General features: G+C 51.4%; 1 protein-coding gene across 3 annotated transcripts in view; it reads left to right on the top strand.

The window, feature by feature from the left end:
- Positions 1–14,248, top strand: part of NEURL1B (neuralized E3 ubiquitin protein ligase 1B) — a 129,280-nt gene that overhangs the window by 22,797 nt on the left and 92,235 nt on the right. Inside the window, exon 1 of one of the 3 annotated variants that reach the window (XM_067005573.1) lies at positions 488–566. The exons of the other annotated variants lie outside the window; for them this stretch is intronic. Coding sequence (XP_066861674.1) covers positions 503–566 — 64 coding nt within the window. The 5' untranslated portion in view covers positions 488–502. Of the gene's footprint in view, positions 1–487; positions 567–14,248 lie in introns of those variants that run through there. 3 annotated transcript variants of the gene reach the window in all.

Raw genomic sequence — 14,248 nt, forward strand, 5'->3', positions numbered from 1 at the left:
CCAGGTTGCAGTGCTTTGGTGCGGAACAAGAAATGCTCGGTTAACCAACCTACTCCCCTCTCCTCCCTGTAAACAGGAGGCACCGAGCAATCCACTCGCTCACCTCTTCCGCCTCTCGGAAATCCTGGAAATAAATGTTTTGCTTCTAGTCCCAAACAATTAAAAAAGGGGATTTCTGCTTTCTTGCTGGCTGTATCTTTTCCCACCTCCTTGATTAATCTTGGATGCAGATGCTGGTCATTAGCCGTGCAGCTCAGGATCTGCAGCCTGCTGCCAGGACTTGACCGGTGCGTCTTGGAGCAACAAAAGCAGCTGAAACATCTGGCCAGGGCAAAAAAAAAAAACCCTGCTGAGCTTCCTGACAGCTTGGCTGGGAGGGAGGAAGGGACAGGCGGGTGGAGAGGGTGCAAACAAGGTACTGTTCAGGGTGGAAAAATGTGATCTGGATTCTCCATAACAAACTCGCCTGCTCTGCTGTCTCGGCGTGAGCGGGGTTTTTGCAATGCCTGGGAAATCCAAGCCTCCCGGTCCCCGAGGACGACGAGGGGCAGTTTGCAGAGGCGCAGGTGGGTGGGGACGTCCTCCCCAAATCCTCCGCGGAGGTGTCGGTGAGGGGCCCTGTTGTTGTAGCTGATTGCCTGCTGCTGAACAGGGAAAAAAAGGTGATGTCAGCTGAAGGCTATCAGCCAGGTGGGGGAACGGGGCCGTGCAACACCGTGATGCTGTCCCCACTGAGGATGTTACTGCTCAGTTAGCTGGTCTCGCTGTGTGGCTGCTTGGGGGAGGGACAGATGAGGTTCCGTGTCACCCTCCTTATCCCAGCTGTCGGTCCCCCCGTGGTCACCGAGAGCAGGGCGTGCTGGTGGCCGTGGGGCTGTGTCTGCAGGGGTGGCTCCCTGGTGGCCTCGTGGTGGTGGCAGCCCCGTGCAGGCCTCACCTGATGGCTTGGGCAGGCGTGGAGCAGCACAGGCACAGCTGGGCGAACGCTGCTACCAGCTCATGCAAGGGCTTGGATGCATTTTGGGCTGAGAAGAGCATCTTCAGGGTGATGCGAGGTGGCACAGTCCTTGCTGAAAAGGACGGAGCCAGCGCCTCCCTGGGGGGGGCTGCTCGGGCAAACGAGTGAGCAGGGTCCCTGGGGCTAGCGGAGCATCGCCCACGGGAGTGGGCACAGAGATATGGGGTGTGACAGGAGCCAGGCAGCTGCTGGGGCAGCAATGTGGTGGGCTTGGAAAGGTTGCTGCGGAAGTGATGTTCATTTTATCCAGAAATTTGTTTTTGGTCTTTGTCCAATGGAGTTTGCACCTGCCCTAAGCTTCGCCGGACAGAAAGGGGCAGTTCCTGTAGGACCCTTCCCTCTCCTCCCAGCGAGGAGCCTGTCTGGTTTGAGAAGTGATATTGCAGGATCCGAACTAAGGTGCTGTGTGCAGAAAGGTTTTGTGGAAAAGACGCTTACCCCAGAGGCAGAGGGCTGGATTTCAAAGGCAGCTTCCAAGAGGAGAGCGTACGCGTCCTCACATCCAGGGGTGGCAACGCCACGCTCTTCTCTATGACCACCAAAGGTAAACATAATTATAAAAAATGGAAAAAAAACTCATCAGGGGCAGTTAGAGACCTTGCCCGTGACCACAAGCAAGTCAGTGTGGAGATTCAAAGGGCAGCCCTTTCCCGGCAGGCAGCTCCACGCTCGGGGCCCGCATGTGCTGCCCGCCCCAGGCTGCCCGGCCACCCCCCGGGACGAGGATGAAAGCCTCCCAGGCTGGGCTGCCGAAAGTTTCCTTCCTGACGCTGGGAAGGACATCGGCTCTTCCTCGGGGTGAATCACGCTCCCGGGGCTCGGCAGCTAATCCCGCCGGCTGTGGCTGGCCCTGATAAGCTATCCGGCCACCCCTGATTAGTTTCCAGCGACTTCATTAGAAAAATAACGTTAGAAGCAATTGGAAGTCAATTATGTTTGATGTGACTAATGTTGTTAATAATTATCGCTTTTGTTAGTCTGCCTAATGCAGCAAGATTCTCCCGTTAATAAATGTTCTTAATTTGGACCCACGGTGCACTGACTTCCACCAGTGGATTTCAGAGCCTCTCCCCAAGCTGTACTCTAGTTTGTATTTACTGCGGATCACCATTTTATTTAAAGGTAATTATCTCGAGCTGTAAGTTTCCATGGTGTCCTATAAACATCAAGAAAGCTTTGCAGACTGCGTTATTTTTACAACGTGTCAGGCAAAGAAACCCAGGATAACGGCTTGGGAATGCTGGAAGACGTAGGATTGGAAATGAGAACTGGCAGATGAAGGAGCTGGCAGAGCGGACCCGTCTCTGTGCAGGAGGCAGGTATCGTGCTGGTTGTGGAGGGAGGAAAGAGTCAGAAGAATCACGAATTACTTGCCCGCAGACACAGGGTGACTTTCACAGCTACACGTGGGGCCTGGGGATTCCTCCCTGTGCTCCGGTGTGAGATGATTTAGCACAAGGAGTTTTTGCATAAATGCAAAGTGGCTCAGGGACCATTAAGACAGTAGGCTGGAGGTGGAGGAAAATCCTTTGATCGAAGCTTTCGTTGCATTTCCTCTTATTTTTCTTCCTTTTTTTTTCTTTCCCCTCCGTGAGCAGCTGCACCAGAGAAATGCAGGCCATCGCCTCGTGATGCTGAGCGGAGCAGCTGGGCTGGCGGAGCTGCTTGCTGGCAAGTGGGCCTCCCTGGTGTGCGGTGCCCCTTGCATCCCTGGCTGCTGCTGGGCAGGATGGTTTGAACACAAGCCCACGAGAGCACGGTATAAAAACAGATCGAGGGCTCCAGGCGATCGCTCCAACTTGGACACGTGTTCGAGCAACCTGCGTGCATAATTCAGGCGCTTAGTTGTGTTAGCAAAGCTCTCTGCCTGCGAGCGGGGTGTTTGTTTGGATATGGCGCTGTGGTCTGCGTGGATGTGTGCAAAGATTATTTTCATTCCTGGGAAAAAAATAGCCCCCGAAACTGGAATTTATTGGACAGAAGGAGCAGTAGGAGGTCAGTGGCTGGCTGAGCACAGCATCAGGGGCTCCTATTGTTGTGTTTGGCTTTGATGGAGAGTCCCGGTGTGAATTTTGGGGCCTCAATTAATCTCCAGCTGGTTTAGCTTCCTCCTTTGGTGCAGGAACAATACCTGTCTGTGCTGCAGGGTAGGTCGCTCGGTGGCCCCAAACTGCACCGGGGGCTTGCTTGTGGAAGGGGTAGCCCAAGGGGACCCACCTTGTCTGAGTGCTTTGGGATGTGAGGCCGCTAGGTGGTCAGGGATTCCCCCTACCCCACCCCATTTTCTTTTAGTTAGCAGCATGGTTCTGTCTGGGCATTTTGTTAATATAAATGTATTACAAATTGTCTGCATTTTATCTTAGTCTACATCCTAAGCACTTACGTTAGCTACCCCACTGGCCCCAAACATCAATGAATTTTTTGATCTTGAAGCAGGAGGATGTGGTGCTGGGGGATGTCATGTTCGGTCCAAGGCATTGATTAGGTTTGTGTAGCTGAATTAGTTCTGGACAGCTGACAGCAAACCTACTGCATCCTTTGCACTGCAGCTGGTTTACCGTGTGTCTCTGGTCGGGTCACTCAACTTCCTGCTCTTGCTGCAGTTCTCCACCTCAGATTAGCACAATATTAATTTATTTCTCAGCTTTGATTATGAGTGCAACTGTAATGGAAATGTTAATTTACACTGAGTACTTCATAGAGTGTAATTTCGGAAAATGCTCTGCAGTTTTCCATCTGGTTATCAGACAGTGACTGTAGAAAAAAAACACCAAAACCCACAGACCTCTACGAGACCTAAATTAACCCAGCTCGTAACAATGGTTAGTGAGAACAGAAGTAGCTTGCAGTCGGTTAACATTCTGTATGATTATTTATGGGTATTTCGGACCATCTGGTGAGCAGCATTATGAACTCTGCAATTAGCTACAGGGCAAAAGCCACTGCGGGACGTGTTAACTCTGTGTTTCTGGTGTTGGGGTTGTGCTCTGCAGCAGCCCTGGCTCTGCTGGTGGGGCTGGGCTGGGCATCGCTGTTCCAGCAACTGCACTTGCAAAGGAACAAAGAAAAATCCCTTAGTGATTATTTATTTAACTTTGTTTTGTTTTCTAAATGCTCTCCTGCTGAGGATGGGAAGCTTGCAGCAGCCCTCGGGGAGCGTGCCTGGCACTGTGGCCAGCGGAGCGCGACGCCTCGGCTCTGAGCAAACACCCGGGCAGGTTTTCAGGTGGGGATGTTGACACCTGGCGAGCACTCCAGACACATCCCTTGTGCTCTCCTTGCATTTATCTGCTGTCAGAAAGTGTCCACTGGGTGCCTTGCTCAGGGGTCTCCTCCGTTTTTACTCACCAGCCCTTTCACAGTGGAAGAGGAGGGATGCACACTGCTGTGGGACTGCCCCTTCGCTGCCTCCTGCTTCCAGTGTGAACTGAGACAGACCACTTATTCCCTCTACATGTTGATTTCCCATCTCAAAAATAGCAATGAGGCAGTTTCCAGCTTTGTGCACTTAGATTCAGAGATCAGCAGCCCCGTAGACGCGCCTTAGACAAAGCGTGGGTGAAACGTCTCTCCTCTTCCCATGTGTCCAAATGGCTCCTCAGAGCTGGCCTGTCCTCAGCATGGGGCTGATGTGAGAAGGTTTTAGGGAGGTGGTGTGGTGGCAGCAAGGTGGGACGAGTGTTGTGAGCTGGTCAGAGCAGATGGTTATTTCGGAGAGGATCCATGCAGGATCCCTCCTGGCTGTGCCCTCACCACTGCCCTGGACACGGGAGCACAGGGCAGCTCAGCCTCGCCTTTTCTTAGGGAAAAACAAAAAAAAAGTTTGCTGAAAAGTATTTGGTTGGGTGCAGATGTTTTGTGTCTCTCATCCATCGAGGTCAGTTGGAGTTCTGCCAACGCGAATGACGTGTGTGGAGAGGAGGCCAAAATCCTCCCGCGGATGAGCGCGGTGGGACTCGGCCGTGCACGCCGCAGGACGGTAGCTCGGCCTTTGCTGCATCGTCGAGCAAACGGGGCCGGGGGCTGCTTGGAGCTCGCCTGGTGGCAGTGGGGTGGATTGAGAATAAGAAGGTCCCATCTAGCACCACTGCTGCCCATGCACGATTTCCCCTGGGAATCCGGGAGCCCGTTGTCTCTCCTCCCTTGGGGCATCTCGCTGCGACGCTGGTCTTCGGACCCCGCCTGGGTGATGCCCTTTGCTCTATTTATAGGGAATTTAATAAGATATCAATTAAAGAAATGAAAACAAACCGAAGACGTCTGTCAGTGGAAAAACTTGGAGTGAGGGGAGGTTTTTGGTAGCAGTTATTTAGGAGCTTGTCAGCTCTTTTGATAAATGGTTCCAGTCCCCGTGGGACGCTGGAGCTGGGGAAGCTGGTGGCAGCCCCCCGTGGGACCGGGGCTGGCCGCACCTCCCTGCTCCTACCAGGGGAGGGATGCTGATGAGAACTGGGCTTGAGGGAGCCCCTCTTGGTAAAGAACTCGCTGGATGGATGCTGCTAATTAGCTCTCGTGATTTAATGTTTTCCTGTTTGCATCCAGCGAGTCTGGGGGTTATGGGATTTATGGTCCTGTGGGGAGGGTGTGAGCTGGCACGGAGAAAGGAGATTTCTGTTCCTTCGGTGCTTTATGACCCCCTTTCCTCTAGAAAACCCCAGCTGTGGGGAGACCAGGAAATCAGAGATTTGTTCCTGAGCAAATTAGCGTCTGTCCTTCCAAAATCTGCTTCTCTGTCTGTTTTGCTGCACCCTCAGTATTGCTTTGGCTTGCTGCCCCGCACCTCTGCTGTCTCAGCACCGGGAGAGCCTCCCTCTGCAGCCAGGGCCATCCCAAGCTGCCTGCGGCCTCGGGGGCTGCCCGGGGTCTCCGCTGTGTTTAGCTGGCCTCTGGTTTCAAGAAGGAGGAGGTGAACATGCAGAAATCCTCCAGGACGGCATCTTCTCTCCTGACCCCGCAGGCATCACACTGCCCAGGTGCTACTAGCATCTCTGCGCCCTTCTTTCAAAGTTACCTGAAAGCAAATTATTTCTGTTTAAGAGCCGGAGCTCCTTCTGCTTTGTGTTCCCAACCTGGTGACCTTATCCCTTGCCCGGTGTTATCTCTTGGGAGGCTATCGTGGTGTACAGAGCAAGGACTTCATTATCTTTGCCCAGATGAAGTCCTAACCCCTCTCGTCCCTACTGTTACTGTCACCTCTTTCTGATCCTTTCTGCTCTGCTCCTTGCTCGTCGGCTGCCGTGCCCACCTCTGCTCCGGCTGCCTGGGGCTGCTTTTGGCAGGTACTCCCTGCTCTGCCTGCCCACCTGAAAAGTTACCGTGCAGAGCAAGCCATCTCCTCCAGCCTCATTAACACCCCGGGGGACAGATCTGCATATGCATGGCCCCTGGGCTCTGTTTGATATTGTTTGATCAATTGAGGGCAAGAGGAAGGAAAGTGCTGAGTTGAGGGAATTCAATAGGCGCTGTTAAAAAAAGATGTGTCCAAAAACACAAACATGATCTCATGCAACATAGACGTTGTGATCTGGGAACTACAAAGGGCTGATTCTTTGTGTCTGGGCAAACAAAGGAACAGAAATAGCAACCCAGAAATATTAGTTCATTGTCAAAACGCTCCTTGCTCCCTGGCCATATGATTTATATGGAGCAGAAACCAGGGCAGCTCTGCTCCCTGCTTTACGTAACTGAAGAAGTGAAAGACCAGCGAAAATCTTTGCGCTAGGCTTAGCTCTGGATGCTTCTGGAGTATCAGAAAAAAAGCACCGCCGTGGTCTCCTGGTCGCTGGGGGGTGGCTTCTTTGTGCCTATATTAGAAAAATCAGCCTGCAGGTCATGCTGAGGCTGAAATGCATCTGGTGCCACTGCTGCTTCTAATATAGGAATGTCGCTTGGAGGTTATCAAGTCAGCAACACTTTGATCCTGCCTTGGCATCTGCAGAGCCAGCAGCATCCCGGGCCTGGCTGGCCTTCTTACCACCTGTCCCCCCTTACCATTTCTGTCCCGGAAAGCCAGCCCGAGACCGTCCCTGGAAAAGGGGAACCAGGACAAGCTGGGTTCACCAGATGCTCTTGGGGAAGGGGAGCTCAGGGGGAGAAAGGAAGCATGTTTCAGAGCTTGGTCTCGATCTGTTCCACTTTCTTTTTAGGCTGTCCCAGTCACCGCACGTCCTGTGACACACTGCTGGCCGGTAACTACCTCTGACCTGCCCTGTGGGGCAGCATGGGGACAGCATGGGGCTGTTCAAATTGCATTTCAAGGGGCAAGAGGTAGAGCTGGCACTGTGCTCGTGGGGCAGCACGCGACCCTGCCCTGCTGAACCATCTGCCTTTTATCTTGCTATTTTCTCTGGAACTTTTTTCCCCTCTTTTTTTTCTTTTTTTTTTTTCTTTTTTTTTTTTTTTTCTCTCAGGGCCCCTATTGTTTTCTTCCTTGGATGCCTGGGTCCGCACAGATCAAACAACATACTTCCATCATTACAAGTCAGTGAGTCACAAGAGCCGGAATGACTCTATCTTAAAAATAACCCCCAAGCCCTCCTGCAATTGCTGTGCAGGCTGGGATGTGTTCTTGCATTCCCCAGGGACAGTTGGAGGCAGACTGAGGAAGAGACCCGGGGAGAGCCGATCGTTCTCATGAATAGGCTTTGATGACTTTCCATATCTGCTTTTTGTCCTGCTTGCAGTCAGTTTTATGCTCTGGTGCGAGTTATCTGCAACGAATGCCTCCCTTCCACCCTTCAGCCTTCCTCTACCTCCGTTCCTTTTGCCTGTGCCTCCCCTTCTTCCTCCCCACCTCCGTTTTGGGGTGATGGATGAGGGCTTTTTCATCAATTAAATGGGGAGCTGGGGCACTCAGCAGAACATTTGTGTCCCATTTTTCCAGCCTGTAAAGTCTCTTCAGTGCAACCTGTCGTGAGACCTCCTCCAGCAGCTATATCCGTGACTTGTCCTGAGCTGCCCTTTTCTGACCCGAGGAGTGACCCCATGAGGACGAGGGCCGTGTGGGGTGAAGTGGCACATACTGTCACCGCTGTATCGCCAGGGACACGCTCCGGTGGCCTCAGCTTGATCTTGCAGACCTGCTTTCTTTGCCTGCCTCACCAGAGCAGGGTGGTGTTGGCGAGTGGCTGTCCCAGGACGCTCCAGCTCTAATGGGCTTAGGCATGAGACGAGGCTTGCTTAGAGACACAGGAAAATCCAGACACATTTAACGAGAGACACAGACATAACAGGTCACTAGTAAGGCAATCCTTTATTTTGTTTTTCAGCAACGTTCATTATATGAAAAGTAGGGAATGGATCTGCCCTTGCTCAGCCTTTTACTGGTTTTCCTGTTTGTTTCTGCTTTTTTGCTGTTTGGAGCAGAAAGCGCGACTCTTCCAGCTGTCAGGTTTCAAGTTACCTCCTCTGCGTCTCTGTGGTTCTGCAGCGTCTCTTGCAGCCCTTCGGGGTGAGTCCCCAACACCTCCCTGCGGAGCCGTGCAGCTGCTGGAAGGGTTCCTTGCAGGTAGCTGGAGGGGGGTTGTGCCCGTGGCTCTGTCTGGGAAGGAGAAGTCCCAGAGCACTCCAGGCCTTCAGGAGGGTTGGTCTCCTTACAGAAATCTCAACTTGGGCGTTTTCATTCAGAAAGGAAAAGCTGCCTAGGGCCAAAGCTGTTTGGTGGTGCGTGGTACTTAAAAGAGGAACAAACAAACAGAACAAACAACAACAAAAAGCAAAGGAAAATTTCCTGGAGAGGTGAGAGGACAGTGGGTCCTTTGTACTCCTGCAAGTCATTCTGTGAATTTAAGGACCATTTGGTCGCTGGTTTCTAATCTGGATTCAGGTGCAGTACACCCAGAAGACCCTCAGCGTTACCCGCTTTGCAGCAGCGGCTGCAAACTTGATTTAGTTGCCCAGGCGTGGATGATGGCCGGGAAGCCAGGCGTAGGCAGATGCTGTGCAGGCTTCTCCTGCCCGTGTCCTTCAGTCCCGTGTCCTTCAGTCCTGACCTCCAGAGATTCCTGGTGCCACCTGTGCCGGGCTCCCTGAGCTCAGCTGGGGTGTCTGCTCTGGCCGTGGGCTCTCCACCCGCTCCTCAAGTACACTGAGATCGTCACCTGCACTCTGTCTGCTCTCAGCTCTGGGCTTTGGCCCAGGAGAACCATACATCACGTTAACTGTGTCATCTTGTACCGGCTGCGTTCGGGAGGAGCGAGGCTGCTGAACTCACTTTGCCTCTGACCTGAGCAGATCGGAACGGAGGTCTGTGGATGGGCAGCCAAAGGGCTGTGCTAAGTGCTGGTGCTCCACCTCACCGGGACCTGCCTTTTCCAGGAAAAAATCCTCGGATCCCTGCGGCATGAGCCAGACCTTTGGTCTGTCCCCAAAGTGCCGAGGCAGTGCGTTCACCCGCTCTGCTTCCCAAGTGGAGTTTTTATCAGCTGCCTGCTTCGGCCCAAGCTGATACTGAGCTGGTGCTTGGGAGCGTGTGCTCGGAAGTCGCTAATTGTTTAATGCATGATGTTATCGCTCTTTCTAGTGATAGCCGTGGTGCAAAATGAAGTAAAAGCTCCAGCTCTCCTTGCTATCGCTTTCCCAGGAACTCCTAACCTTGTGAGTGCTGGGTTGTCCTTTCCGAGGCTTTTTCACCCTGGCTCCAGCTTCTTACCTGCACGGACACCGGCTCGATTTCTTTGCTGCTTCCAAGTCTTACCCGTAAGTTTTCAAAAAGCCAATTCCCTCTATAAAGTATGCACTGAAAAAGAAGAACCACTCAGCCCCGCCAAGAACAGCACCATCCCTCCACGCGACAAAACCTGGCACTGTTAGGAGATAATTCTGCACGTGGCTCTCTGCGGCTGCGTGCTTTGTCCGGCTGGGTCATCAGGCAGGGAGGGCTTCGTGCAGTCGTGTTTATCAAAACCAATTCTCCAAAGGATATAGGAATTGAGCATCTTTTCTTGCAGTTTCTTGCATGCAAATCTTTGGCATGGGATATTGCTTAAGATAAGTTTCTCCAAGTGGTTATAAATTATTAGCAGCTGTGGCTAATTAATCTCAAGGGTTTACTGGTAAGATTGTCTAGCACATAAAATAAAGTATTCATTCCGTTCTTACTTGGCCATTCCTTGTAGTTTACAGTCTAGATCTGCTAGTTACTTGATATGTGAATTTGGGCAAGTCATGTACCTCCTGCAACTTAATTTCTTCCATCGAATGCTAATTCTGGTAGCTCTTAGCAGCTTTTGTAGGCTACTTTGAAATCGTATGAGATGACAACCACAAGTGAGTTACTAACTAGCCTTGGCAGAATTCCATCGGTAGTATGTCTGTTGATATGGATGTTGGCTGCAGAGAAAGGCACCGGTCTGTCTTGGTGGTGATATTATTGGAATGAGGTTTTAGTCCAGAACTGTGAAGACATGTGAGACTTTTTCAAAGGAATACATTCGGTCATTCAGTGCCTGTAGAGCTCTGGGTATGGAAAGTCTGGTTGTGACATGGCTCTTATTTATTACTTTAACCGGAGGTTAAATTGAGAGGAACCGCTCTCCAAAGTGTCTTAGCATCCTAAATGTACCTTGAAAATAAGTGAGGTTCAAGTACTTCAATTACTTAGATTATTTTGAATTTTTTTCTGCTCTGTTTTAATTAAGTTGTACTGCGTGTAGTAGCAGGGATGCGCGCTGTGATCAGCCTCGGTGAGCTGCACTCCCTGCTCTACCTACATACGCTAAATGTATAGAGATCATGTCTTCACCGGTGGGCGGCTGGCATTCTGGATAAGGACCTGCCTCTGAGTCAGCTCTAATGGATTTAATTCTCCCGTTAAGGCAGTAGTGGCTTACACTTCTCAAGTGAAAAGCCCTTCTGGGTTGTGTTGCTCCAGATAAAGTATTACATGCTGTACTAGCCCATAGCATGCTTCATAGGCTGCTTTAAAAACCATGCTGCGCTCCCAGCTTTAATGTGCTAAAGAATAGCCAGGACCTTGACAGCTCGCAAAATCAGAGCAGTGGTTTGGAGCCATTATTCACAGCGTGCGTGCGTCTGGCTGAGCAGCGCGAACCGTAGCCTCTCCTCGAGAAGTTGCAATTAACTGCACGTCACAGGGAGGTGCTGGCCTGGGTTCCTGCCCTGGTCCCACGTAGGAAACGATCCCAGAACAGGCAGGGTGGTACGAAGCACCGCAGGAAACAGGCCGGCAAGTCTTGTTGATGGCGAGTTGGGCAGGGTGGGAGGAGAGGAGCTGCCGGGTATTTCTCACTGGCAATACCTGGCCTGAAGAAAGATGCTGGTGTAGGGCATGGCTGCTGTCATCCTGTCACCGGACTCACTGCCTGCAGCCTCCTGTGCTGTGGCCTTGTCCAAAGGGCCCTTAGTGCATCGTGTTGGACTTGAAATGAAGCGTTAGCCGTCCTACCCATAGCTGCATGGAGAGAAGCACAGCTAAGTACGTGGACAATGCTCAGGCAAGTGATGTTTTCACAGTTTCTCCAACGTAACAGCCATGGAAACAGAAATTTGATTTTTATTTTTTTAATTTTTCGAGGGGGAGCAAAATTTTCTAATTCTTCTGTTCTATTTTTTTTCTGTCTGTTTGGATTCTTGGAAGTTATAGGGTCAAAAGAGTCCACAAGCATGGTAACACAAGCAAGCCAGCGCCCGCATGCTCACTGGACTGACATCTGTGCCACCGCTGGAGATACTCTCAGGGTTTGCAAAGCAGAGATTATTGAACTCAACTAGTCCATGCTTTTATCTGAATTTTATAGGTTTTGTAAAACGGGGGGGAAAAGACATGAACGTGGTTAGCTATTTTCAGATGAAGTGACAGATGACTGGGCTGTGCACAATGCATGGTGCAGAGCGCACAGGATGTGGAGAACTGTGTTGTTTACAAGGCTCCTTTTTTTTTTTTTTTTTTTTTTTTGCCTGAAGTGATTTGGGACCATCCATTGCTCATGAAAACGAGAGGACGAGAGCATTGGTTTGACTGCAGGCTGGCAGTAGGTCTCTCAGCTGTGCTGCTGCCGTCCCTTTAGCTCCTTTGCCCTGTGCTTCCCCCAAGTGCCTCAGGCCGTATCCAGACCCTCTCGTGGATGCCCCCAGCTCTTGCCTTGCCTGTCCTGTACACCTATGTGGAATGGTGAGATTAGACCAGAAATGTATTTTCTGTTCTCCTAATTTTGGTCGAGTGATCAGATTTTAGCTGTGACATCTGTGATTCGTGCTGATGGAGTAAGCGCTGAGCAGTCAGCCCGCCCAGGACTGCAGTCTGTCCCATGCTTCGCATGGGCTTTACGGAGCTGCCCGAGTGCCACGTGCACGCAGGGAAGCAAACCACTTCTCAGTCTGAACTACTGCTCCTAGGGGTATAAGGCTGGAGCCCCGGGGCTCCCCGCTCCTTGGTTACTCTGAGACGGCAGCCCAAGCAATGTAGTTATAAATGAGGCTGATTTCTGGGCACAGGCTCTTCTCTTGCCCATGTGGAGCTGAATGGCTCCGTCCAGACTTATTTCTGCAGCACGTTCATTTATCAAAGTAAGCGACTTGTCTAGCAAAGAGTTGCCCATCTGGAGGATTTGCTTGACCACAGAAATCAGTGGTATGAGTTCCACCTCCTCTCTGAGCAGAGGCTTTGGCTGCAACAAAGCAACAGCAGGACCATCGCTCGTGGACAAGGATACGAGGCAGACACGCACAGTGTCTCTGGAACATCTGCAGACAAAGTTTTTTTTGATGTCTGCTTTATTCACTATGTGCCTGTTGATTCTCATGTTCACTGCTGCTTATCTGTCTGATAAGTATGTCCATGTGAATTAGAGGAAAAATAGGCCAGGCTCTTAAATGAGTATCTCAATTAAGATTTTTTTAAAACATATTTTCTCAAGAATATTTTTCGCTGACACAGTAGAAACATCTAAACCTGTTCTGAAAAGCTGATATCTAAAGCATCTTGCTCTGCTTACGGTGGACATGTAGATAGTGCCTTTCTTTCCGTGTGGCCTCATAATTAACCCTCACAACTCCTCCAAGACCTGGAAAGATCTCGCTGAGCAAGAGCAAGGCAGGAGAACTGCTCCAGGTCAGCGGGAAATTGGTGTGGGAGCTGGGACGGGATCCAGATCTCCCAAGGCAGTGAGAAGTTTGGGTTTTGAGGAATGTCTCTAAGTACATCTGGAAAGTCAGTTTGCATTAAAAAAAAAAAAAAAGTTATTCATTCCACAGCCATTGCAGAAACAGCGTCTTATTTGTTCAGTGGTAAGAATAGGAAGTTTCTACATGGCCTGGTGGAAAGGCTGCAGGGAATTCTTATATCTGAAATCCTCTAACGGTTATTGCAAACCTCTCCTCTGTGGTGGATACGGGTTTGTACTGGGAAATTGAATTAAGTCTTCTTATTCCAGACAGGTCCGGTGAGACTTGGGTAACCTCAGCTGAATCTCCTGCGGGTAAGGAAATGGTTGCCTGTGTAAAATGGCTCTGCCCTTCCCAAAGATCCCAAAGATCAACCTCCCGGCTGATCCCTCAGCAAATGGCACAGGGCATGGGTGGAAGTCTGGCTTGGGTGCTGCTGGTGTGGAGCTTTGTGCTCCTTATAGGCTTGGGAGGGAAATCAGTGTAAGTGGGAAACCTGCATTCCCGAGGCTGCTGTGTGAGCCTCCCTCCAGCACCGAGAAGCTCCTGCACCTCCCGTTCCCTATTAATGACCAGAGGTGTTCAGCTGGTGCAGCGTGGGGCTGAATCCTCTTCTGTGGTGCTGGCCAAGGAGGCTGTCGATGCTGTGTTAGATCCTGGCTTCTCTGCTGGCGTTGTGCATGAGGGGAAGCTGCCTGGGAAAGAAGATGCCTCCACTCCCCTGCTCGTAACATGGCAGTCCTGCTCCTCTGAGTCTCGCAGTAGTTTTCATCTGTTTATCTAAAAACATTTTGCAAGGAGCCCAGAGGAGGGATCTCGGGGGATCCGAATTAGCTATCGGCAGACCTTCAGCTGGAGTTAGTGAGGTGGAGAATCATAACCCCACGGGTGGGTCAGGCTACACTAACCACGTACCCCTTTTGCATAATTGACGATCCCCCGTGCAGAAATCCGCTCGCCAGTGCCCTGGCTGGGTTACGAACGCTCAGCCACCTGGCGCGGCTGTAACGAATCCCTCCGTGCCCTGCGGCGGGCAGGTGCCGCGGTGTCCCGCGGGGATTCGATCCCCTTCCTACCCCAGGTGTTGGGTTGCCCGAGGGAGGCTGG

This window comes from Anser cygnoides, chromosome 14 (assembly GCF_040182565.1).
Source record: "Anser cygnoides isolate HZ-2024a breed goose chromosome 14, Taihu_goose_T2T_genome, whole genome shotgun sequence".
Taxonomy (NCBI): domain Eukaryota; kingdom Metazoa; phylum Chordata; class Aves; order Anseriformes; family Anatidae; genus Anser; species Anser cygnoides.